At 37.5% G+C, this 23,586-nt stretch overlaps 2 protein-coding genes across 3 annotated transcripts in view; both read right to left on the bottom strand.

Annotated features, from left to right (window-relative positions):
• The window catches only part of zzz3 (zinc finger ZZ-type containing 3), a 34,167-nt gene extending 29,312 nt beyond the window's left edge, over positions 1–4,855 (bottom strand). Inside the window, exon 1 of one of the 2 annotated variants that reach the window (XM_023336189.1) lies at positions 4,747–4,855. Coding sequence is in view for 1 of the 2 variants with exons in the window: in XM_023336188.1 (XP_023191956.1) it covers positions 4,069–4,075 (7 nt within the window). In the remaining variant the exon portion in view is untranslated. Of the gene's footprint in view, positions 1–4,068; positions 4,128–4,746 lie in introns of those variants that run through there. The other variant, XM_023336188.1, reaches the window with a different exon arrangement.
• Positions 4,856–4,979: 124 nt separating this feature from the next.
• Positions 4,980–23,586, bottom strand: part of usp33 (ubiquitin specific peptidase 33) — a 34,583-nt gene continuing 15,976 nt past the window's right edge. Inside the window, exons 8-24 of the mRNA XM_023336190.1 lie at positions 22,441–22,554; positions 22,170–22,248; positions 19,099–19,540; positions 17,974–18,114; positions 17,700–17,815; positions 16,169–16,341; positions 16,013–16,083; positions 15,900–15,933; positions 15,761–15,806; positions 14,958–15,138; positions 14,740–14,866; positions 14,473–14,642; positions 10,565–10,646; positions 9,649–9,757; positions 9,000–9,102; positions 8,329–8,397; positions 4,980–6,149 (exon numbers count right to left, since the gene is read on the bottom strand). Of these exons, the coding sequence (XP_023191958.1) occupies positions 5,992–6,149; positions 8,329–8,397; positions 9,000–9,102; positions 9,649–9,757; positions 10,565–10,646; positions 14,473–14,642; positions 14,740–14,866; positions 14,958–15,138; positions 15,761–15,806; positions 15,900–15,933; positions 16,013–16,083; positions 16,169–16,341; positions 17,700–17,815; positions 17,974–18,114; positions 19,099–19,540; positions 22,170–22,248; positions 22,441–22,554 (2,215 nt within the window). The 3' untranslated portion in view covers positions 4,980–5,991. The remainder of the gene's footprint in view (positions 6,150–8,328; positions 8,398–8,999; positions 9,103–9,648; positions 9,758–10,564; positions 10,647–14,472; positions 14,643–14,739; positions 14,867–14,957; positions 15,139–15,760; positions 15,807–15,899; positions 15,934–16,012; positions 16,084–16,168; positions 16,342–17,699; positions 17,816–17,973; positions 18,115–19,098; positions 19,541–22,169; positions 22,249–22,440; positions 22,555–23,586) is intronic.

Here is a 23,586-nt window from a genome sequence, read left to right as displayed (position 1 = left end):
AGCAGAGCCCTTGAATGGTCACTCCCAGTCTTGCTACAATATCCTGCTGGGAACAATGTATGGGTGTGAAAGCCAAGAAACTGCTTCATAATGTGAACAGAAATACAAATTAACATGTAAGTGTGTCTAAGAATAGTTGTGAATTTCCTTCTTGGGTTTTTTTTTAATAAGACAGAACCAGCGTCTAGCGTCAAATATCAAACTAAAAGCTCAAAAATAAGATTGGAGGGAAAACAGAGACACAACATGGTGGCTTTCATAATAAAATGATTAAAATATCCGACCCTACAATTAAAAGGCTTTGAAGTACTCATCTAAACCAAACTTTACAATACATACACAAACAGAAAGTCTTGCACTATTATGCAGGATGTAATCTGTAATCAAGTTAGCTTTGTGCATGCAAATGTGTAATAAATTAGAGATGTTTACAGATATACATATAAAACCCCACTCTGTTGTTTTACACAACTGTTTTTCCTCAAGGATTCACAGTCAGAGACACAGAATGAAATATGCTCCAGATCAGGCTCCATTTAATAAATCTAACAAAAGGGGACAAGAAAAAAAACCTTACTCTGTAAAGGTCGTATTGAAGTGACTTTTACAGAGAGATGATCTCACTGGGCGTCCTTCTACAGACGGTACAGGCATTCTTTCAGTCCACAGAGAAATAACTCATATTTGATAAACTGGCTGTTAGGCTGCAGTGCTCATTTACATTACATCTCAATCCATCAATCTGAAGGGCATGCTCTGTCAAAACAAATATATTTAAAACCTCTTTCTGTCTCTACTTTAGGCAGGTTTTTCCTTCTACAATATGCCAATAACAAATCTAGATGCGTTTAATATTACTCCTACAAGTAAATACAAAAGCGGCCTGGACCCAGAATTACCATATGCACGTATTACTCACACTCCACTAAAGAGTCCAGCTGACAAAGCTAATGTGATTCGTCCATGCATAAAGGAAGCCAGACAGAAGGTTCACCCTTAGACTCGACACCACAAAACCAATTAAGTCACTTCATTTGACGAGCACCAAAGAAGGCAAAAACTAATCACTTCATCAAAATCATTACTGTTTAATTGAGTAACCATGCAATGATTATGGAGCATTTGCTCTCATTTCTTTGTCTTGATAAATACTTTGTTGTCAATACATTTGTTTAACACTGCAACCAGTTGTCGGTGGGAAATGCGATGCAGGTCTGCCCAAAGCAAAGTTATCATTTCATTGTGGATTTGGCTGCCTGACCTGAGTTCTTGTGCAATCTAATGTCAAGCACGCCTTACAGAGGTGTAATGACCGGAAAGTCGTAAAATCAGGAGAGCAAGTGGCTTGCACAGTGTTGCTGCAGACTTTAGGGATTGATAGGTTTTTCAGAAGAACAATCTTAAACTGAAAAAAACACATTCTGAGCTGCAGAACTGCATGGAAAACAAAACATTTACAAAATTGTAACAATAATATGTACAATCTTATAACTACTGACAGGTGGACGTGATATAGGATGTTTTCACATCTGATAGTTGAGTAGACTTTGTTCAATTTGGTTCAATTTGTACCAAAAATTATTAAAAATGATTACACTGCAAGCCACTTAAACACTTTAAAAAACCTGGGTAAGTAACACTTTATTTGATGGGTTGTGAATAAGATTCAGGATATGACACCGTCATAAACATGATATAACGCCTGTCATGAACATGACTAAGTCTTCATGAATATTTATGACTGTTGTCATAAAGTGCCATTGGGTAAATCATGACACTTTTAAAATAAAGATGATATTATTCAAAATGTCTTCGTTATGACAACTTGACATTAACCAAGAAATCATGATCTGACATAAATTTGTTATAAAAGTATTACTGATTAAACTTTAGCTTTAATAACATAAAGCTACATAACTTTTAAAGTTTAATCAGTAATACTTTTATAACAAATAAAGTGTTACCAAAACCTGTTCCCGTCTTCACCTGTGGTGGCGCTGCACCAAGAACCACTGAAAGAAACAACACAAAACCCTCTGAAGAAGACATGAGGGCAACTTCCTTCACAAAATACAAACAAAAATGGAGTAGCCTCAGATTTTGGTGGTTGTAGAATTTCTTTTTTTTTTTTGGTAACAGATCACGAATTATTTCTCCCAGACTAACGTGTTTGTTTTAGTTGCATTTACCCAGAATGCCCTGCGCTATAGTCCCCTTCCTCCTTTTGGAGCAGTCGCCGGTCCACTTGGCGTTCACATATGTATTCGAACAGCACCAGAGTTCACTTAAACTGAACCGAGACCGAAGTTTTTATGCGGACTGCATATCAAAGTTCAATTAGCATTCACACTTCCATAAATGAACCAGACTTTCTAGGAAAACTAGAGTTAAATTAAAGTGAACCAAACAACTTTTTTTTGTGAATGCACCTTTTGGCATCTATGTCAAATAATTCGTCACAGTTTGCTGCAAACCAATCAGGGTGAACATGCTGACCTCTGAGGATGACATTGCAACAGCATGCTCAATGCCAAGTATAATAGTTTCCCCTGATGGTTGGAGTGTCTTTCAGCAGGATAATTCAATTCACTTCAAAAATACTTTACTAATCCCAAAAGGAAATTAAAGATTTAAGCAACCTGCACTAAGTTTGTACCCCGCCACAAAGCAAGAACAGCTCAGGACTGGATTGAGGAGAACAACAAATATTAAGGGTTGACCAGGCCTCTGCATTCAGCCAGATCTCAAATTAAATCTAGCATCTGTGGGATGTTCTGCACAAAGAAGGCTAATCCACAGAGGCTCCACCTCACAATTCACAGGACTAAATTGATATTTTGCAAAGATTTTGATGACAGATACCAGATCACAACATCAGGGGTCTAGTAGAGTCCACAACTTGACAACAAAGGAAGAGCAACACAATATTAAGTAGGAGGTCATAATGTTATGCTTATTGGTGTGTCTTTTACAACCTACAACAGAAAAAATCCATTAGGACAATAATTAGGAAACAAAGTAAAAAAAATTGTCTTGTTGCAGAAAAAACATGTCCTATTTAGCTACAGCATTTGGCCTACAAGCCTGTTGGGGAGGGAGTGAACTCTATTGCCATAAACTGTTAGCATAACAGCATCAGAGCCAGGAAACTGCTAAACAACCTGGACTAGGTGAATCAAAACAGGATTTTTCTGAAAAATCAAAAAGATTGGACAACCGTAAAAATCTTCTTCACAAAACTACTTTACAACATAACCTTTGGTCAGAGGCTTCTTCATATCTACTGTAATACAGACTGTTACAGGAGATCCTTCCAACACAGAGCCATCAAGATCTACAAAACAACATTTAATTTCCCTTTGAGAACATTAAAGTGTTTTTGAATGCTCTTTGTGGTAATAAATGATGGATGACTAATGCCTTACAGAATAAACGCAACACAAAAATGTATAACTAATAAAACCAACCTTGCTGTAAATGATCCACTTCACGCCACATGAGGTTAGTTTAAACTAAAATTTGAAGTGTCAAAGCGAAATTAAATTGTTACCTAGCTAGGACACGTGCGGTTGTAATAAACATACTTCCTGTTCCTCTATAAAGCTCTTGTTTGGCTGTCAGTTGTGGTAACACGTGTTGATCTGATTGCATTACCAGTATGACAGATTTGGTTTAAAGTATGGCATATTGTTGGGGGCGGAATAAACGCTGCTCTCATTTAAGTGAAATAATACACAGTTTTATAAATAGTAACTGATGGAAAGCGCCCTTGAGTTTTGTAGACTGAAATTTGTTTTAGCTAGTGTTCGCCTCTGTTGCTGACCTGAACTTCCAATACTTCCCAAAAGGCCTGCTGGCAACGGGAAATCCGCGAAATGGAGCTGCCATACGTACCGATGAGAATCGCTCAAATCCCCAACATCCCAGCTAATCAGATGCCGATAAAAGTTGGGAGACCTGAGGATGCAGTTAAAACCAGAAAAACTAGACGGCGTTGCCGCAAAACACGTGTGACCCGTTAACAGAAAGTCTGCAAGCAGGTTAAAGTCGGAATATTAAAAATACAACCTGACATTAACGCCAAGCCAGAGGACTGGTCCCCCTGAAACGTTAGCGCCGTCCAACTTCCAGGGAGAGCACACTTAATCTATAGCATGTCGCTTAGCGGGGTAAACGTAGCAAACTTACTTACCATTAGCTCTCAGTGCGAGTTAAAAATGACACATTTTACCCCCAGACGCTTACACATAAAATGCACAAGAGAAATAAGAAATAAAGTTACACCCTTTCCATGTCAGTCGGCGGACAAATAAACTCGAATCTGTCTGTTATGATCGACTAGTTAGCCGAGTTGGCTAACGTTAGCTTAGCTTTATCTCCAGATACTTTGAGTATGGGAGGGTCTGTTTTAGTTGTCGCAAACCTAATAAAATTAATAATAGCTGCTTCAGATATTTACTAAATCGACATTCAGACAAATGTGATTATACTCAACAGTGTGTTTTTATAATTCAGCTGCTGCGTTCAGGCTCAAGCAGCACAGTTAGCCGCTAAGGCTAGCCGCAGCTAGCTGATTGTTCCGCGCACAACTTTGCCGATGTAATTAAGGTGCAGCCACAAATTAAGGCCGCACGCCTTATCTAGTGTGCGACTGAATTCAAGTTTTTACATTTTCTTTTCCTAATACGAGCGCCCCGCGGGAGGTCCGCTTCTTAAAGGCTTTTGAAGCTGAAGAATTACACATACCTCACTTCCTTAAATTTGCCTCGGTCGCAGCCATGTTTTCAGTCCAGCCAACTAGTCTGGGGTGTGTGTGAGCCGACTCAGCCGCTCTGGTTAAAAAAGCAACACTTACCCCGAAGATTTTCTGCCTCTGCAAACTGTAATTCTGGCTATCAAATTACTAAACTAAAGACTGTATAAAAACACATTTCCTCTCATTCTCTATCCTAAGAGCATGACATCAAATATGCACGGTGTTCAGCATGTTTGCATGAAGTTTTAATAGTGTCAGCCAACAAAATAAAACATCAGGGTAGATCTTAGTCAAATGCATAAACTTGGAATACAGCATTTAGGTGACCTATCAGCCAGCACTTAAAGCTACACCATGCCCATACACAAAAATAATGCCTTTAATTAGATTGCTGATGATTTTCATTTCATACTAAAAGATGCTTCCTATAGCTGTACAATTCTGTGAAGACAGACCACGTTATACGAGAAGCGTTGCATCTACATGCAGTTTCATGTGACTGTTAAGTTAACCTGTGCTTGAGAGATAAGCATGCGTTACAGTCTGCCTGCCAAATATTTTCTACAAAAAAACAAACGATTGACATCATATTGAATCACTCATTTTAGTGATAATCAAGTGCTCAATTCTGACCAACAAACTATCAGTACTGATACATTCAAATACAAACTAGACACCGCATAGAGCATGCCAAATTTGTGTGTCTATAGAACAGTGCAAAACACAAAAATCATTCCTGAGGCTACTCAGCAATTAGTCCCTTCATAACCTTTAGATATTGTCACATTTTATCCTTTCCTTACCATTCTTACAAGAGGAATAATGTGTGATATATTTACAGCAAAGTATAATGTGATTCATCGATATTATTAGCAACACATGGACATACATTATGTGCTCATTTGGTCAAGACAAACAGAAAAGAAATATGGCATTCAGAGGAATTTGTAGCTGCACATACAGTAAATTTAAATGCGTATTTCTGAAAAAACAAAAAAACAAAATATCCCAACATGTGAAATATACAGTGCTAATAGAAATTTAAGAGCGCTTTATACATATTTTTACAACATGGCAAGCCTTTTAAGACATGTAAAATCCCTCCGTCGAAAGGCTGTCATATAGCGGTAAAGATGAGGTCCTTTGATTGGATGCATCAGAAATAAAAGTGCAAAATAAAAAGCTTATTTTTATTGTATCCATGAATGTTTCTTTGTCTTGTCTCAAGTGCTGTATTAAACTGAGCGCGTCTCCACCTCGATTTTCTCTTCTGACTGCGAGGATTCGGCTTCTTGGTGGCTGACGCTTGGTCGGACCATCACCAGAGGTCCGCCGCCATAGATGGAGTGGAGAAAGTTCCACGTCTCTTCAGAGATCTGACCGGAGTCGGCTCCTGCAAGGTGAGTGCCAGAGTAATTAACATATTTCAAAGTCTTTTCAAAGTAAAAAAAACTGTTTGAACAAACCATATAAAGATGTACCTCTTTTTCTCTCACTGACATAAAATCAGACTTAAAGAATCTTTATTACTTACTTTATATCTAAACATTCATATATAATTTCTTAGTATTTGGTGGGATTATTTTTTAAATAGTATTATTAGGGTCAAAGTATTTGCCATGTCATGCCAAAACATTGATTATGTTGTCCTTAAAGATTCAGTATGTTGTGTTTCCCCCAGTGTATCATAAGCCTGGTGGGCCACCAGGCTTTACTTGTGCCCCCACCAGTCTAAGCATTGCTTATTTATTTAAGGTTTTTTTTTTTTTTAAATGTTTGCATTTTTTAAGGCTTTTTAGTAGGTGTTCAGGTATTAATCTTCCAATCTTTCAATAACACATGATTATCAAGTGATATTTTAAAATTTCCTGTCAATTTTAAACATTTTTTAACCCAAAAACATGACGGGCTGCTGGATGAATGACTGCCCTAGTGCCCAACCACCAGGCTTAGCAAGTTTTCTGGGGAAAACCCTGCAGTATGCAACTTTTATTAAAAAAAAAATATATATACGTTTTTAACATATTTGATAAAATTGTCACCAAGTTTTGACAGTTTATGAGACAGATAATCTATGAAACGATCCACCTCCCTCTTGAGCTACTTTTACCGTCTGAAGAAGAGATGCACCGCTCCCGACCAAAAACAACCAATCAGAGCCAGGAGGCGGGTCTTAGCGCTGTCAATCAACCTCATGGTGGAGAAACAACTTACCGTTACAGGAAAACCATTTCTGAGCCATTATTGATGGCTATGCTAACTAGCCTAGCATTCATTGCAAGAAGCGAAGGCAGGGGTTGGATTGAGCTGCGCTAAGACCCGCCTCCCGACTCTGATTTGTTGTTTTGGGAGAAGCCCGAGGAGCTCAGCTATTTCACTGATCATCTGTTTTATACCATATTGTCACAACATAGTGACAATTTTAACAAAGATATAAAAAAGTCTAATTTGGATAAAAGTTACATACTGCAGCTTTAAGCCAATTCAAAACCAATGTGACTGTCTGCTTAGCGTCCTTGTCCATTTACATGCAGAAGACTGATTTTTGCCTAAGCTTTAACTTCCTTATTAATGTCTTGATATGTCACAAGTAGAGATGGTGTCTTCAAGCTTCCACCCTTCCCGTCTTTCATAAAAGTCATTACCAGCAAACATTTCAATTTTAGTTTTATCACACCACATAACATAACATTGTAATCTTGATTATTATTATTTTTTCACTTTGGTTCAGAGTAATTTCTTCTTCTTTGAGTGTCCTTTTAGCACCAGTCAGTATAGGATTTGTTTAATTGAGGAGAACGAAACTCTTACCAGCTTCAGCCAGCATCATCCTCACAAATTGATAGGCACATTTTACACTAAAACACATCCATCAGAATCCATGGCTGGACATTAGCATACTGCTGACACTTGAATGTAATTATCTGAACATATGAACATGACAACATGGAGTCAAACTCAAGGTCCAGGGGCCAAATCCAGCCCGCTGTAGCTTTTTATGTGGCCCTCTAGACTCCTGAGAATGTTCAAGATAACAGGTGTGTTTATATATTTTATCAATCAAATCAAAATTGTTTTTATCTATACACTGCCAAATTACATAAATGTGAAAAGAATTTCAGTAACTTTCAATTTTAAGAAGCATTTATCAAACTATACGCACATTAATAGTGTTAATGTGTTAACACATTAATAGTTTGATAATGTAGTTCTGAGTAATCCTTTGAGGGCATTTATGATTTTGATATGATGCAAAAATAAAAATGAGTTTTACACCCCTGACTTGTGGTGAAGATCAAATTTCTGATATCTTGGTTGAGTTCTTGTGATTTTTCCACAACGACACACCAGGAAACCTCGTGTTTCCTGGTGTGACACCATGAAAAATAGGTACGACTCAAATTTAGCTCAGATGTTGCTTAGAGGCATAGTAACACTTCAAACCTCTGACTCTGAAAAAAGAAATAAAAAAATAAGTAGAATAAAAAAATCACAACTCTCTAAAAAAGTTTAATCTGATTTTATGCCAGACAAAAAAAAGTTTTTTTATGCAGTGTACATCTTGTTCATACCTTGTTTGAGGATAAAATGTCCGTTCTTGTTAACGGCTATTTTGGAATTATCAATCGGTCCTGGAGGATCTTAAAACGACAGAAAAAAAAAGGAGAAACAAGTGTTTAATATCCGCACCAGTAATTTGCACACATGATGTCTTTAAAGACATATTTTAATTGTAGCTGACACAAAGAGCAAACGTGTTGAAATGTCAAACGTTTCTGTCGTTCTACGAAAAGCGATTGTTACTGAGAGAACGGAAATATCAGAGGAGCAGAAGTCAGAGAAAACAAAGAAAAAAAAAGACTTTCCCAAACGTTCCAGATTCAAGTCGTTATAAATAGAAATGACAATACAAAGTGAGGGAAGCCAACAAAATGAAATGTATTCTGACATTTCATTTTGCTGCAGCATGACAGAATCCTGACTCAGGGGACTAAGGAAGTTCTCTGATGAAACATCATGAGGGAAAAATACTTTTTTTCTGCTAAATTAATTATATCCACAAACAAGAAATCTTCTATTCGCAATTTTTCCACATCTACACCAGTTGCTTATGTCAGAATTAAATATTTTCCACATTTTAATCATCAGCACACATCGGTTTTTATTCAATGTTCATATGACCTTTTAAGTAGACATTTAAACGGGACAGGGGGGAGGAAAGGAAAGACTTCAGTCCATTTACCATTGTCTTTTCCTTTGACAAAGCCCTCCCACTCACGAAACCACTGCATGCTGATGCAGTATATGACCACCGGAGACTCCTCCTCCTGGAACGCCTTGTTGAGCTACAGGGAGGGGGGGCGGCAGAGAGGAAGTGGGGGAGGAGTGAGTGATGGAGACAAGAGGGAGGAAAGGGGATGTAAGAAGGGTGGGGGTAAAGCATATTTGAGGATGAAAGGATTTAGAAGAGAACAGATGAAAAACCTAATTAATTCTCTCTGGTAGTTCCTCCAATTAGAAGACAGTCCTGACACCACACTGCGCCAATTTTAATGTTTCACAGAAATAAACTCGCTGTTATTTCAGTCTTCCTGTTTTTCCTCCAATTCACACGTATAATGCATTTATTTCTCCTTGGAGCAGCGCCTGTGTGAGCGAGCCACTAACGGCTGCATCTGTCTCCATCCATTAATGATGAGGCTTTTATCGGACTCACTCCTTCTCATCTCATCAACTGGTTACCAAAAGACTGGAGAATGGGCCTGCATACAGCCATTAGTCCTGGCTGCTCGGAGGCACACAATGCATTATCATTCACACCCAAAACAGCTTCTTCGCCGCTTAGCTAGGCGCTATCAGATGATTTCAAACAAACGGAGCGAAAGGCTCACCCGGACAAATAGGTCCAGCTCCGATTTGAGCCGCTTTTCCAGTTTTTCTATCTCGATCTGGCATGTGTGGCAAACGTACAGGTGGTTGACAGCAGGGCCCCCTCCGTACCTGCAGGCAAACACTCTGATTAGGTAAACACACACAATTCACTAGAAACTAGAAACTTTGTCTAGTTTCTAGTGCACATATCTTAGGAAACCTGAAATAAAGTAATTTAAAAGTAACTTATCAGCAAAATATAGAGGCTTGTTTTAAGTAAATATTGTTGAAAAAGTACTAATTCCATTGGCAGATTATTTGACTTATAACAAGACATTTGTCCCATGTGATAAGTGAAAATATCTGAAAAAAGAAACTAGTACTTTTCACCAATACTAAAGAATTATTCACTTAACCCTTCTAGACCGGACGTGTCGGCGACTATCCAGCCAAATTTGCAGTACCATATTTCCACCACACTTTGCACTATCTGAAAAATTCCAACAGTTCCTGACAGGGGAGATATTGTGCTTTCCAGCCAGTATCGGGTTATTACGGTAATCTCACCCCCCGCCGTAGCAGGAAGTGAAATTAATCTGAGGGGCACTCTTAATAGACAGTAAATTGAGAAAATAACTGCTAGATATTGAAAGTTCCAGTTGCTAAATTTACTCACTGGGCATTAAAAGAACTGCGTACAATAAGAAAAGCAAAAATATCCAGGAGGAGATTTGAAACTTAGGACTCAAAGGGATAAAATAAACCCCTACACCTTGCTGAAAAGATACTTGTAAGTTAGTTTTGTCTTATTTCAAGTGTAATAAGATAACTGGACTAGAAACTAGACTAAAAATACTTGGTAAGATTTGGTGTTTTAGCAGTGCACCCCACAAGGCAAACAAGACCGCAGCCAGACGGCACTTTTACAGGGCGTACCTGCTGTAAAGGTGGTCCCACACATTCTGGGGCAGCATCACCACCAGATCGTCAATGTACGATGATTTGTTGGGTGGCACGCCTGATGAGACAAAAACCAAACAAACAGACTCAAAAACAGCTTCTTCCCAAAAGCAATCAACACCCTGAACTCTCACAGGCACAGATTATTTGGTGGTTATATGTGTATGTGTGTGTTTATAGCTATGTGTATATGTGTGTCCATATACAGCTCTAAAAAAAACTAAGAGCCCATTGAACTGAACCCTGTTGAAAACTTCATGGTTATTCCACCAAATATTGATTTCTGAACTCTTCCTGAGTTAAAACAGGAAACTGTTGTTTCTAAATGAATCTGAAATTGTTTTCTTTGCATTATTTGAGGTCTGAAAGAACTGCATCTTTTTGCTATTTTGACCATTTCTCACTTTCTGCAAATAAATAAAAATATTTTGCTTTGAATTTCAGAGACATGTTATCAGTAGTTTATAGAATAAAAGAACAATGTTCATTTTCCTCAAACATATACTCACAAAAAGCAGAACCAGATAAACGTATCATTTTAAATGGTCTCTTAATTTTTTCCGGAGCTGTACGTCATTGTAAATACCACCATATTTTTATTTATATTGTGTACATTTCTTACATCACTTGCACTGTTTGGGAGCTGGCTTTAATCTAATTGTACAAGTGTAAAGTAACAAACAAAAAATTCTAATTCTAAAACAACAAAACCATTTAGTCCAAGTGAGAGACATGAATAACTAAAATTTAGTTGTTTTTTTTTAAAAGGTTTTGTTGGCTCTACTGGTCTTTTTATTTGAAAGTAGTTTTACAGGAAATAGGGTAATGAGAGAGGGGGAAGACATGCTGCAAATGTCGCCAGGCCGGGAATCGAACCTGCGACCACCGCCACGAGGACTAAGGCCTCACTAGGTGGGTTGTGCTTTGCCCCTGCGCCACCACAACACCCCAAAATTTAGTCTTTATGGAAATCAAAATACACCGATCCCTCAAGTATTAGGAAAGTTGCACTTTTTTAAGAATAATTTTACTACTGAACACTAATAAAAATTTGTCCCAAATATTTAAAAGTGATCTATTATGCTTCCTTGAACAAGTTATATTGATAGTTTATATAAAACATGTTCATTACATTTTTGCACAAAATTATTCTTAAATAATGATTTTTTTGTCTAGCCAGTTGTCTATTTAGAGCTGTTTTAGGGCATCTCGTCACTTTAAATCCAAATAAGCTGCTGCTGGCCACGCCTCCCAACTCAATGTTTACAGTTGCATGTGAAAATGGCTGCAGCCAGATGCACAACTATACAACAGTACATCTTTGAAAAGCACTAGTAGAGCCTCCAGCAGAACCAACAAGAATGCAGCAAGTGGTTTCTGGATGGTAAGTAAACAACAAACACTTGTCTTTTCCAGCGGCCATTGTACAGTGCATGCAGTAATAAAACCAGCTGACCCAACACGTTGGAACTTAGATGGGGTTGCTGGGTAATGGGATGGACTTCGCTGGGGTTGCTAGGTAATGGACGTTACATAAGGAAGATTTTTTAAATGATTCATTGGAGTGTGCTTCATAACATAATTTTGCAGGTGAAATACTTGCAATATATCAATTTTCAATTAATAAAACTCAATAATCTTTTACAAGGTACAAATCAATCTTGCTAAAAATGTATTTATAGTTTATAGTAGCCTTTAGAGCCTGACATTTACTGTTTTCTCTGGTTCAGAATAAGAGTCCCAAAGAATGACAAAACTTAAGAATAACTTTACATCTAATGTTTCAAAATGTTTTACTCTTTGAACCTGCTTTAATGAAATCTAAATTATGAATACACAATATAGCACAAATATGTCACCATCATAATGTCAGTGTGTGCAAATGACTCTTTGGAAAGCAATAATTGTTGGCTAATGTATTCCAAGTATTATGAACCTGTATTGTAATATTTAGTCAGTTTGACAGAGTCTCACAGCAGCAGATGAGCTATTGCGCCCACTCACTGCTGCTGGCACAAAAAAATGCAATGTCAGTTTTACTGATATTATGCAGCCATAATCCAAATTTAAACAGCTGGAGCAACTTGCCAATCTCATAAAAACAACAAAAAAAGCTATTTCTTGTAACTCTGAATTTAAAAAAAAAATTTTTTTTTAGCAAAAGTTGAACCTTCATTATTAAACATATATAAAATTATCTATAACTTTAGAATTAAAAATTAGGACAACAGTGTATATTTTAACTTTGCGCATTTAAAACTGATTAAAATATTAAATTTTTCTGCCTTTGTTCCTTTATGCAAACGCAGTTAAAACTTGTATAACATCGGAAAACAAGGTTGACACTATAAGGCTGCAGATATTCTGCAGAAGAGCTTTACAGCAGGAGATTTAACTGTCACAAGTCAAGACAATGAACAGTGTGATTAAAAGGCACTTGAAAGATGCACAGGGCTCTAATTATAATAATCAGGATAAGTCATTAGCTTTCAGGGTAGCGAATGTTTAAATCCTCATCTTTTATCTAAGATGATTAAAATTCAAGTGAACATTTTCAAATAAAAGAAGTAAAAAGACAGCCAACCATATGAAGGTATTATTATAGAAAACCATTTCCTGAGTACATATGCTGCCACAGCATGCCTGGAAATAAATTTCTGAAGGTGAGAAACTGTTATCCTCTGTCAGAAATACTAGAGTTGGTTGCTTTTTCCAGAGACGATCTTAGTTTTACTGCATGGATATTATCTCTGTACCAAACGGATATGATGTAGCAACCTGCTGGTATTTCTGTTTTTGCATTCTCTTAATTGTAAGGTTTCTGCAGGTTTCATCAACTCAAATTTAAGATTTTTTAAGACAATTGTGAATGACATTTAAGACCTGAATCGAAGCAGAAATGTACAAAACAAAATTGCATATTTTATATTAGCTCTATATATATTTTTCCATGAGAATTGAAAACTACAGAGCAAATGGCAAATCTGAAGAGCGACCAGCTAACTGCCGATAAATTTGCAATTAACCATAATAAAAAGAAAAAACTACCTAGCAAGCAAGCAAGGTATATTAGCTACTTGCTACCGGTGCCCTCAATTATTGATATATATTGATGACCTCAACTGACTCAATGAAGATATCTGTGCCCAACTCAAAAGTTTTGGGTGACAGAAAAGGAAAAATAAAAAAAGCTATATAGAATATACAAGATTAACTATTCCTGCTCTGGCAAAATGTAAGATTCATGATTAACGTACTTTAGACCAACTTCACTGCAAAACTCATAATCTTACCAAGCATTTTTAGCCTAGTTTCTAGTGAAAATGTCTTATTTTATATTTGAAATAAGAAAACTAACTTACAAATAACTTTTCATCAAGATAGAGGAGCTTGTTTTAAGTCAATAATTTATTAATATTGATGCTGCATTGGCAGACACTTTCACTTACAGGAAAAAAAAATTCCCATGCTGTAAGTGAAATAATGGAGCTAGTACTTTTTTAAATCAACATTTAACAGTTATTGACTTGAAACAAGCTTCTATGTAGTACTGAAAAGTTACTTTTAAGTACATTTGGTCTTATTCCAAGTGTACCAAGATATTTGCACTAGAAACTAGACCATAAATACTTGGTAAGATTTTGTGTTTTTGCAGTGATTTTGTTTCATAAATTTAAGACATTTTTAAGGCCTTAATTTTAGATACATCAGTTTAAGAGTTTTTAAGGATGAGTGGACATCCTGTATAGATTAATTTCTTTATAACCTCAATTAATATTCTGTTGTGATCTTGATAAAATTAGGAAACGATGGGGACAAACAGAAGCTTTTCAAGTTGGCAGTGAAATTGTCAGAGTTTTTCAGTGAGGAAATTACTTACGCACCTCCATGCACACAAAGGAAGTCATCATTGGAAATGGGGCCCGGCTCTGCAAAGGTCTTGAATTTGTTGAGCCACTGCCTGGAGACGTAGAACTGCAGAAGGCTGGGCTCCATCATGCTCAACAACCCCGACACCCTCCTACGCTCTTTCACTGCGTCCTCGCTGCTCTTTCTGTGACAGAAACACATTAATCAGATGTGAGTGAGGAGTCGAAGCAGAACTGATTAAAAACAAAAAATGAAGAAAAGGTTCAACTCTGATGTCTTACTTATAAAACAAAACATAAGCTTCTGCATTCTGGACGCACAACTCGGGCACCTCCGTCACACTTTGGTCGTCAAATTCATACCACAGATTATTCACACTGTTCCTGCAGTACGCTATGTAGTGGCCACCTACAATGAGACAGCGTTCACAAATCATAACAAGTTGGCGCGAGTTTTTTTCTGCGTGCCAATAGATGGTAGAGCTACTGTGCCCACTCACTGCTGGCAGTGCCGTGGTGACAGATGACGGACAGCAGGTCATAGCTGGTGGTCTGGGCTGAGCTGTCTTTGGCCAGGAACGGCTGCAGGTCCAAGCCTTCGAGCGGGAATGAGACGTGCGTGCCTATCTTAGTGGAGTACATCAGCTCGTGTCTGAAGCGCTTCAGGTGAATGCAGAGGATCTGGAGCACAGGGAGTTCAGTTTGATTAATCCACACATACACACAAAAAAAGACTCACAATATAGATGAGGAAGGTGGTTAAAGGGGCAGTATTATGTGTTTTCCAGCCACATAGAATCATTTTATAGTAAAATCAAGTATCTATGTTACCTTCAGTTATAAAATGCTTAAATGAAATTTTACTTCCTAATTTAACACCTTGAAATTGGGCCTCTGTCTCTTTAAAAACTCCTGCTCTTTCTGAAACTCCACTTTCAGGAAGACATCACAAAATTGCTCCCTAATGAACCCTTTAATGACTTTTTTTTTTTACCAGCATTACATTGAGAAGTAGCTCGTCTAATGTGATGCACAGTTCCACCACATGTTTGCTAATTGCTGCTGGCTAGTCTGGAGGAACTGAGTGCTCTGTGAGAACTCAGAGGAGGAGCTGTGTCTCGAAGGAGAAGCTAGGTCCTCCCAGGCCTTTTTGCACAGGTGAATGGTTGCCATGGAGATTAAAGGATTTCTCAAAAATGCATGAAAGAATCAAAGCAACACGCCATAACCTTATGACACGATGTGAACTTCAAAATAAAGGCAGTTTTACATAATATTGCCCCTTTAAATGAATTTTCTGTACCTCTGGTAAATTCTGCATCTTACAGAATTTCACTCCGTTTCTTAACCTAGGAAATAAAGATTAACAGTGATTATCATAGGTGCAGTTTTGTTTTGCAGGAAAATAGTTCAGTTTAGGAAGAGCTACTTTATTCACTCACTTTTTACATTTTTCACAGCTATACATGTTGTCTCCTGCAAACAAGGAACAAACTGTTATTAAAACAGGAATCATTTGCATATGAAAAGCCAGTTTTTCCTCCAATTTACTCACCCTTTAGTTCATCTCTAGCAAAGAAAGCAGCAAGGCAGTCTTGTAGTGTAACCACTGGACCCCAGAACCAGCTGGACAAGAAAGAAAAACCTTCATTTGGTACAAGCTTACAGGACACAACTGCCGGCAAAGTCAGCGCACACGTTTTACACAAACCTTCTGATGTACTCCATGACAAACGCTATCCAGCCCTGAGCTGCATAAGCTTCCCCGCAGGACCCGGCTTTCACCAGGGAGGTCTGGTGGGACGCTGAGTGGAGCTTGGCCAGGTCCTCCTTCCCCGGGATGGGCAACGAGATATCCTGGAAGTTCTCCAAGGTCACAGATACCTGCAGCCATGGACCAAACACTAAACATTCAGCCATGGAAACATCATCGCAGCAAACACTGCAAAAAACATTTAACTGAGTTATAGAAAAGTGTGCTTTAGGGCTGAAATGATTAATTGGATTAATCAATTTATTTAGTAATCAGTTAACTGCTAACTAGAGTATAGTAGAGTTTGAAAAATAGGTCAATTGGTGAAAGAACAACATACTCAGAGATGTATTTAAACCAAAGTTGTACAAAAATATTTACATTTTTCATTTAAAATGAAAAACAAAAATGTCAGTAAATATGTTCTACACAAAACTCTCAAGTGAAAAAGTTTTAGCTATTTTTGCTGCAAAGGAAATGCTATGTTGTTGCACTTTGGGCAATAGGATGCTTATTTTTTTTATTTAAAAAAAGAACTGAATTATTTGTCTATTTGAGTATTTTAATGTATTTCTAAAACTTACATGAAAAATCTAAAAAATTAGCCAATTTTTTTCTCCAGTTAATCGTCACAATAGTCAATAGAAAAATCAATAACTAAAACAATCATTAGTTGCAGGCTTAGTGTGCATTAAACATTCTTTTTGTAACATCTAGTCTTATTATTTTATGTTGCAATGGTATTCTTTTGAGCCCAGAGAGGATACAAAAAAGATTTCTGGCTGCTCGTGATTATTTGTGACACTCTGTTGCAAAAATCTCAAGTATACATTTCATGAAAACAAAAGAACTCCTTTAGTTTCCTCGTATCTAAAAACATTGATAATTTCTCATCAGTTTTGGAGTATAAAGATATTAAAGCATATGTGTCAAACTCAAGGCCTGTGAGCTTTTTATGTGGCCCCTCATGACTCCAGAGGAATGCATAACCAGAATCTTCAAGATCACAGTTGAGTGTTCAGTTACAAACTGATACAAATCAGTTTTGTATCCGAATACTTCTAAGTTACATCAATCAATTCCTCCAGGGTTTTTTTTTGCCAAAATTCAATCAAAATCAACAAACCCTACATTTTTTTACGAGTTTATTGCAAATTTTCTGCAAAAATGGTCAACATTGTCTCACTTCCCATCAGCAATTGTATGCCAGGAAGTAAATATTTTGAATATGTCGAAATTGCAAATATTTTTAAGTTAGCACAAAAAAAAAATCTGTGATTTTGATTGAAATAAAATCCCCAAACCAATCGCAAAATCCAGGAGGGACTGATCAGTTTTAAGAGATGCTCAATATTTAATTTTAACAAAGACAGGTATTTATTGATATTTTATCAATTTGTGAATGGGTTTTATCAATAGATTCTGGAACAACCGGCCCTTTTACACCACTGTATTAGAGAATAAGCAATTAGAGAACAGCCCCACTGACCCGATCACAGGTGAGGCACTGAACTGAACTGACAATGGTCCCATCGAAGACGTCTGAAATGACGCTGCGGTATTTCCTCTGTCGCTTGTTCTTCAGCGGGGAGAATGTGGTGACCGCTGTGAGAAGTAGAAATGTGAGAACACCGATTTACAGTCAGTTTGCCAAGGATATTCCTGCCATCCTGTCCCACTCATATTTCCTTTTTTTAACTCTCAGCGTGATTCGGCTCTAATCATGACTGTGAGCTGAGCTGCGGGCAACAGAAGCGCCATACCTTTCTTGTGTGCAGGGTTTAAGCTCAGCCATCCGGAGGTAGCTTTGGGAGGACTGCTGGATATTTTGGGAATATGTCCTTCTATAGCGACTGGACTTTGTGGTCGTGTGATGTTAGACATTTGGATATCCGAAAAGAAATCTGAAGGAAAATAAATAGTATTAGACATCATTTACTGTGAGTTGCAGAGGTATTTTAACTAGGGGAGGACCGATAAATTTTCCCTGATTTATTTAATTTTGGGAGATTTGGGGAATGTAAAGTTGCGTGTGAATTGGGCATGATAATTTGTTTTAATTTTTTTTTATTGTTTTTATTTTTGTCTGTTTGAAATAAATAACTATATAAAATTAAACAATCAGCAATCGGCCGAATTGTGAAGTAGGGGTGCACCAATTGCAGTTTTCTGGTCGATCGTCGACTACGATCTTTAAAAAGCCTGATCTACCCATTCCGATTTTGGCCGATATACATTTTTTTTGTCAGAAATGTTGCTAAATATAGCAGGAAAGTCGCTGAGTTGGCAACAGTGGAGTGACTATTGTTAACTGCATCTGTATCAGCCAAAATCTGAATCCTCAAGGTTTTTAAAGATCTGTAATCAACGATCATCCAGAAGACAACAATTTTTGCACCACTAATTATAACATTTAGTGATGTTACAACCACAAACTTGAAAGTTAGAGATTTTATCAATAAATCTAAATTTATTTGTATCGCACATTTGAACAAGGCAAAGTGATTTACACAAAATGAATAATTGAGACATTACATTTTTCCAAGTGCCATCATTTACACATCAAAATGTTGGTCAATGTGTCATTTACTACAGGTGGGCTTTTAATCTAGATTCAAAGAAACTCAGTATTTCAGCTGTTTTTCAGCTTCTTCACGTTTGGTTCTGACTCTGTGGATGCAGAGCAGATCAGAACCAGAAGACCTGAGAGGTCTGGAAGATTGATACAACAGCAGGTGTGATAGCACCAACATTAGGTATTGCATAATAGTGAAGAATGTCAACTTTTTTTTCCATAAACAAAGTCCAGTGCAGAAGTCACCTGTGCAGTGAGTATAAGGTGATGTGGAAAGCAGTAGAGAGGGAAACACTGTTATAAAACAAATTACCTGATGTTCTGCCTTGAACCTTGAGGGCTCCTTGGCTGCTGATAATAGGCATGGTCTCCGTGGTGGTGTCAACGTCTTTGTCGATGTCTCCGTTGTTTCCCCCCATAACGCCGTTAAACCCAGAGCGATACAGATCATTAATCATGTTCTTCTCCTTCTGCCACTCCCTGTTGGCCTGGATCTCATCCTGCTCAGGAATCAGCATCTCTGCCTCGTTGGTGTTGTCCATGACGATGGTGCCACCCTGCACCTCATTGTCGGCCCTCTCGCTGCTGCCGCAGGACTCGCAGGACTGGAAGTCGTTGTCCGACTGGCTGTGGTTGTCCTCCTCGGGGCTGTCGTCCATGGCGATGCTGGTGGAAAGGTCGGAGGGCTCTGGCACAGACTCTTTCAGCTCCTCGTGAAGTTGATCCATCAAGCAGCGCAGAAATTCCTGGGAATCCTAATGGTTCAGCAGAGATTAAAACAAAAAGACGGTCAACTTTGTAATACATTTAACTGACACCTGACTCTGACCAAAAGAAATAAGACCTTACACAGGGTTCCTTTGGGTACCAATCAAATTTAAGACTTTTTAAGACCAATGCAAATTAAATTTAAGACCTACTAAGACTAGTACTTGACCTCCATGTTTAAAGACAACCTATTAAGCTTCCTTGAACAGTTTATGGGCTGTACAAAACATGTTCCTTACATTTATTTCCCAAAAATCGCTCTTAGATAATGAGATTTTACTCTGGTCACTTCAGCCTATTTTGAGCTGTTTTAGGGCATCTTGTCACTTTAAATCCAAATAAGCTGCTGCTGGCCACTTTCCCCCAAACTCAATGTTTACACTCCACATGAAAATGGCTGCAGACAGAAGCACACTTATACATCCATACATCTTTGAAAAGCAGAAGTGGAGCCTCTTGCACAACCAACAAGAATGCAGCAAGTTGTTTCTGGATGATAAGTTAACAAATAAAAAGCACTTATCTTTTCCAGCAGCCATTGTACAGCACATACAGCGGTAAAACCAGCCTACCAAATGTGCTCACTAGGGTTGCTGGGTGAAGGGTTGTGGCTGCTGATTTGAGACATTACATTAGGAAACAGCTGGTTTTTCAGACACTAAGTAACATTAACTTATTGCCAAAATATGGCTGATTGGTTCTTTCATGTGCTGTTTTTAGAAGCAGTGGAGACCCAAGTGGAAGTAGAAAAACATGCAAAATGTGAATTTTGCATGTTTTATAATATGTCCCCTTTAAAGTCCACTAAACCTTCCACTTCAGAGTTTGTGTCGCACTAAATGCTGCTTTGAGATCAGTACCAGTAGCAGCAGCGTCAGCGTCAAATGTCGTCTGGTGTCCTTTAGCCACGCCACGTGAAAATTGTAACATTTCTGGGGTTTGTTTGTGGGTCTTGACAGCAACTTTGTTCTTCCAAGCTTTTTTTAACAAAATGCACATATCATCATACAGGTTGGCAACAGGAGTAATCCAGTGGCGAAAACGAATGATGTCCAGCCAACTGGCAATAAATTTTAGACGTTTCCTAACACATGACAGGTGTAAAAGAAAAAGAAAAAAACAGCTAGCTAGAATGGGTTTAGAAGCAGATAGTTACCAGTAGCCTCAACTGCCTCTAGTCACAAAACTCAAGACTTTTGTGTGACAGAAAAAAAAACATAGAAGACATGAGATTAAACAGTACTGACAAGACAATGTTTAAGACCTGTGATTAACGTATTTAAGGCAATCATACATATTTTGATAAATTTAAGACCTTAATTTAGGTACATGAATTTTTAAGAACACATGCACTCTGTTAGAACTCACCAAAGCATTACTTCATAGCCGACAGAGTGAAGCTTTCCCAGAGACACTCTTCTGAAATTACACACTAAAGCCACTTTTCCTCCTTGTTCATGCCAATTCTGGATCACAAAATCCGAAACCAAACACCACTGAACGTGTAATCAAACTTAACGAACCTCAGAAATCCAATCGCCTCCTTCAAGCTAAATTAACTTCCCTCTCCCAGGAGCTGGAATGTTATCTTTATTCATAGCAATGCTAAATTCAAGGCCCTGCAGCTCAGCGTGGCGTGACAAATGAATATTCCTCCCCTAACTCTTCCAAACAAACTCTGGCAAGCCAGAAGGAAAAGAGCTGATTTATTAGGCCTGTGAAATCCTTGTACACACTGGCTGAGGACATGATGAGCTTTCGTTTAATATATATTTTTTTTATTATTCTTAGCGTGTCTAAAAGACACAGCTTTACATTTAAAAATAGCATCAGCACAAATCATGTAATTGTCCGTTGAGGTATGGATTTGGGTGCAGAGGAATGATAAATTTGAGTTACTAACTTGAAAGTAGACAATTCCTGCTGAAGGGGATGTGCAATTTTAGTTATTTCTTTAACTGTTCACTAATTTGGTTACTTCTGCAAATTTCATTTAAGGGCATCAGAGTAAAGACGTACTAAATACAATGGAGTATTAGGGCCAAGGTAAGAGATTTTCTTTTTAATTGAGAGAATAAAGTCAAAATAATAGGAGAATAAAGTAGCAATTTTATGAGAACTCAAAAGAATAACATAAAATGAGAAACACTGAGCATTTTGAGAAGTTATACTTTGGCATTGGTTTGACAAAAAAAGATAAGAATCAAATTTTTACATTTGAATTTTATTTTTTTTATTATTGTTATTAATGAACCACACAGACTTACCGAGCTGATCGTGACAGACCATGATAACTCTAGCGAAGCTTTTCTATTAATAATGCGACTTTTTTCTGCTAATATTATGACTATACTATCATAATTTTAAAAATATCTTAGAAAATATCTCGAATAATCCATTGAATGGAAATAAAGTGTTTTATAAACAGCTCACATTTTAAACTTTTTATTTTAAACACTATATATAACCTGCCTTCAATTTAAAAACTATCTGCTACTTTGAAAAGCTTTATTACCAAAAATCCCCCAAAATTAATTTATATTTGTGGTAAAACTTGGAAAAGTTTTGTATGAGACTGTATGTTGCGCACCACTTTCATCATGAAGTATGTCCTACCTGCTGAGAATACCCTCTAAACATCGGGTTTATGGCTTTGATCCCCTGGAACAAGTTGGTTGGAACGACGTAGGAGGGTCTGCAATGAGAAAGGAAAACAGTCAGCTTTAAAAGAAAAGCAGAGATATGCTCAAATAATTTATATTCCAGCTTCTCCAAAATGTTTTCTCTGAACATTGTGGTGAGGTTGTATTAAAAATGACATCTGCTCTTTCAGTGTAGCTTGTAAAAACATGTTTAAAAGGGGGAGAAACAGACGATAATGTCCAACCTGTTCTTGTGCCACAGGTCTGACACCAGCTTCTGGTAGCTTTTACAGAGAGCAGGCTTCTTGTCCGTTTTTACCAAACCACCGCATTCAAGAAAAAACTGTGTCAAAGGCGGGCTGCAGTGAAAAGAAAGAATAAATATCAATTCATTTATCACGTACTATCAAGAAGATAAATAGATTCTTATTTGAAGGGAGCTCTGCAGTGGTTTAGTTCCCTGCAATTGTTCCATACTTGCTCTATTCTGTATTTTTTACATGAATATAAATAAAACCTTATTTCACTTGCAGAGTGTTATCAAAAATTCCTACAGTCACTATCCCATGAGGGGAAGACATTTCATGTAAGTGAGAGCTAAAGAACATCAAAGCAAACGAAAGAATACGCCAAAGGGATTTCGTTCAGCAGATACAGAATGAACAAGAATTTGCAAAATAGTAAAAGCAGGGACTTTGCGACTCAGACTTTTACATTGTTAAAACATAACTTTAACCCTGTTCTTTGGGTCAAAATGTTAACATACAGCTCTGGAAACGGTCAGTTTCTCTGATTTTACTTTTAATAGGTATATGTTTGCTCTTGTATTCTATGAACTACTCACAACATGTCTCTGAAATTCCAAGCAAAATTTTAGCATTTATTTGCAGAAAATGAAAAATGGTCAAAATAAGGAAAAAGATTTAGAGCTTTCAGACATCAATGAAAACAAGTTGCTATTCAGTTAGAAACAACAATACTAATGTTCAATCTCAGAAAGAGTTCAGAAATTCGTATTTGGTGGAAAAACCAGGAGATTTTCAATGGGGTTCACTGCAGTGGGCTCTTCATTTTTTTTCCCAGAACTGTAATTACCCAAACCAAATGGCCACTTAAACAAAGGGAATCTCAGAAGAGTCAAAGGAAACAGTAGAAAAGAATAAAGATGTAGAAGTGAATAGAGCAGGAGCTGATGTGTAACACAGGAGCCCACAGGGAACTACAAAAGGCCATTTCTGGCTTCTCAAATGGTGCAGTGCACCAACTCGCACTCAGCCATCAATCTCCCAAATGAACACAGTCGTGGTTATTTCTCACCGTCTGCAAGAAGCGAGCGGGAACATAATAAAAAAAGGAAATGGATACAGAAAAAGAGTGCTGAAAGTGTGATA

Source organism: Xiphophorus maculatus, chromosome 6 (genome assembly GCF_002775205.1).
Source record: "Xiphophorus maculatus strain JP 163 A chromosome 6, X_maculatus-5.0-male, whole genome shotgun sequence".
NCBI classification, from domain to species: Eukaryota; Metazoa; Chordata; class Actinopteri; order Cyprinodontiformes; family Poeciliidae; genus Xiphophorus; species Xiphophorus maculatus.
The sequence above is the reverse complement of the archived record's forward strand: the minus strand, read 5'-3'. Positions and strand labels throughout refer to the sequence as shown.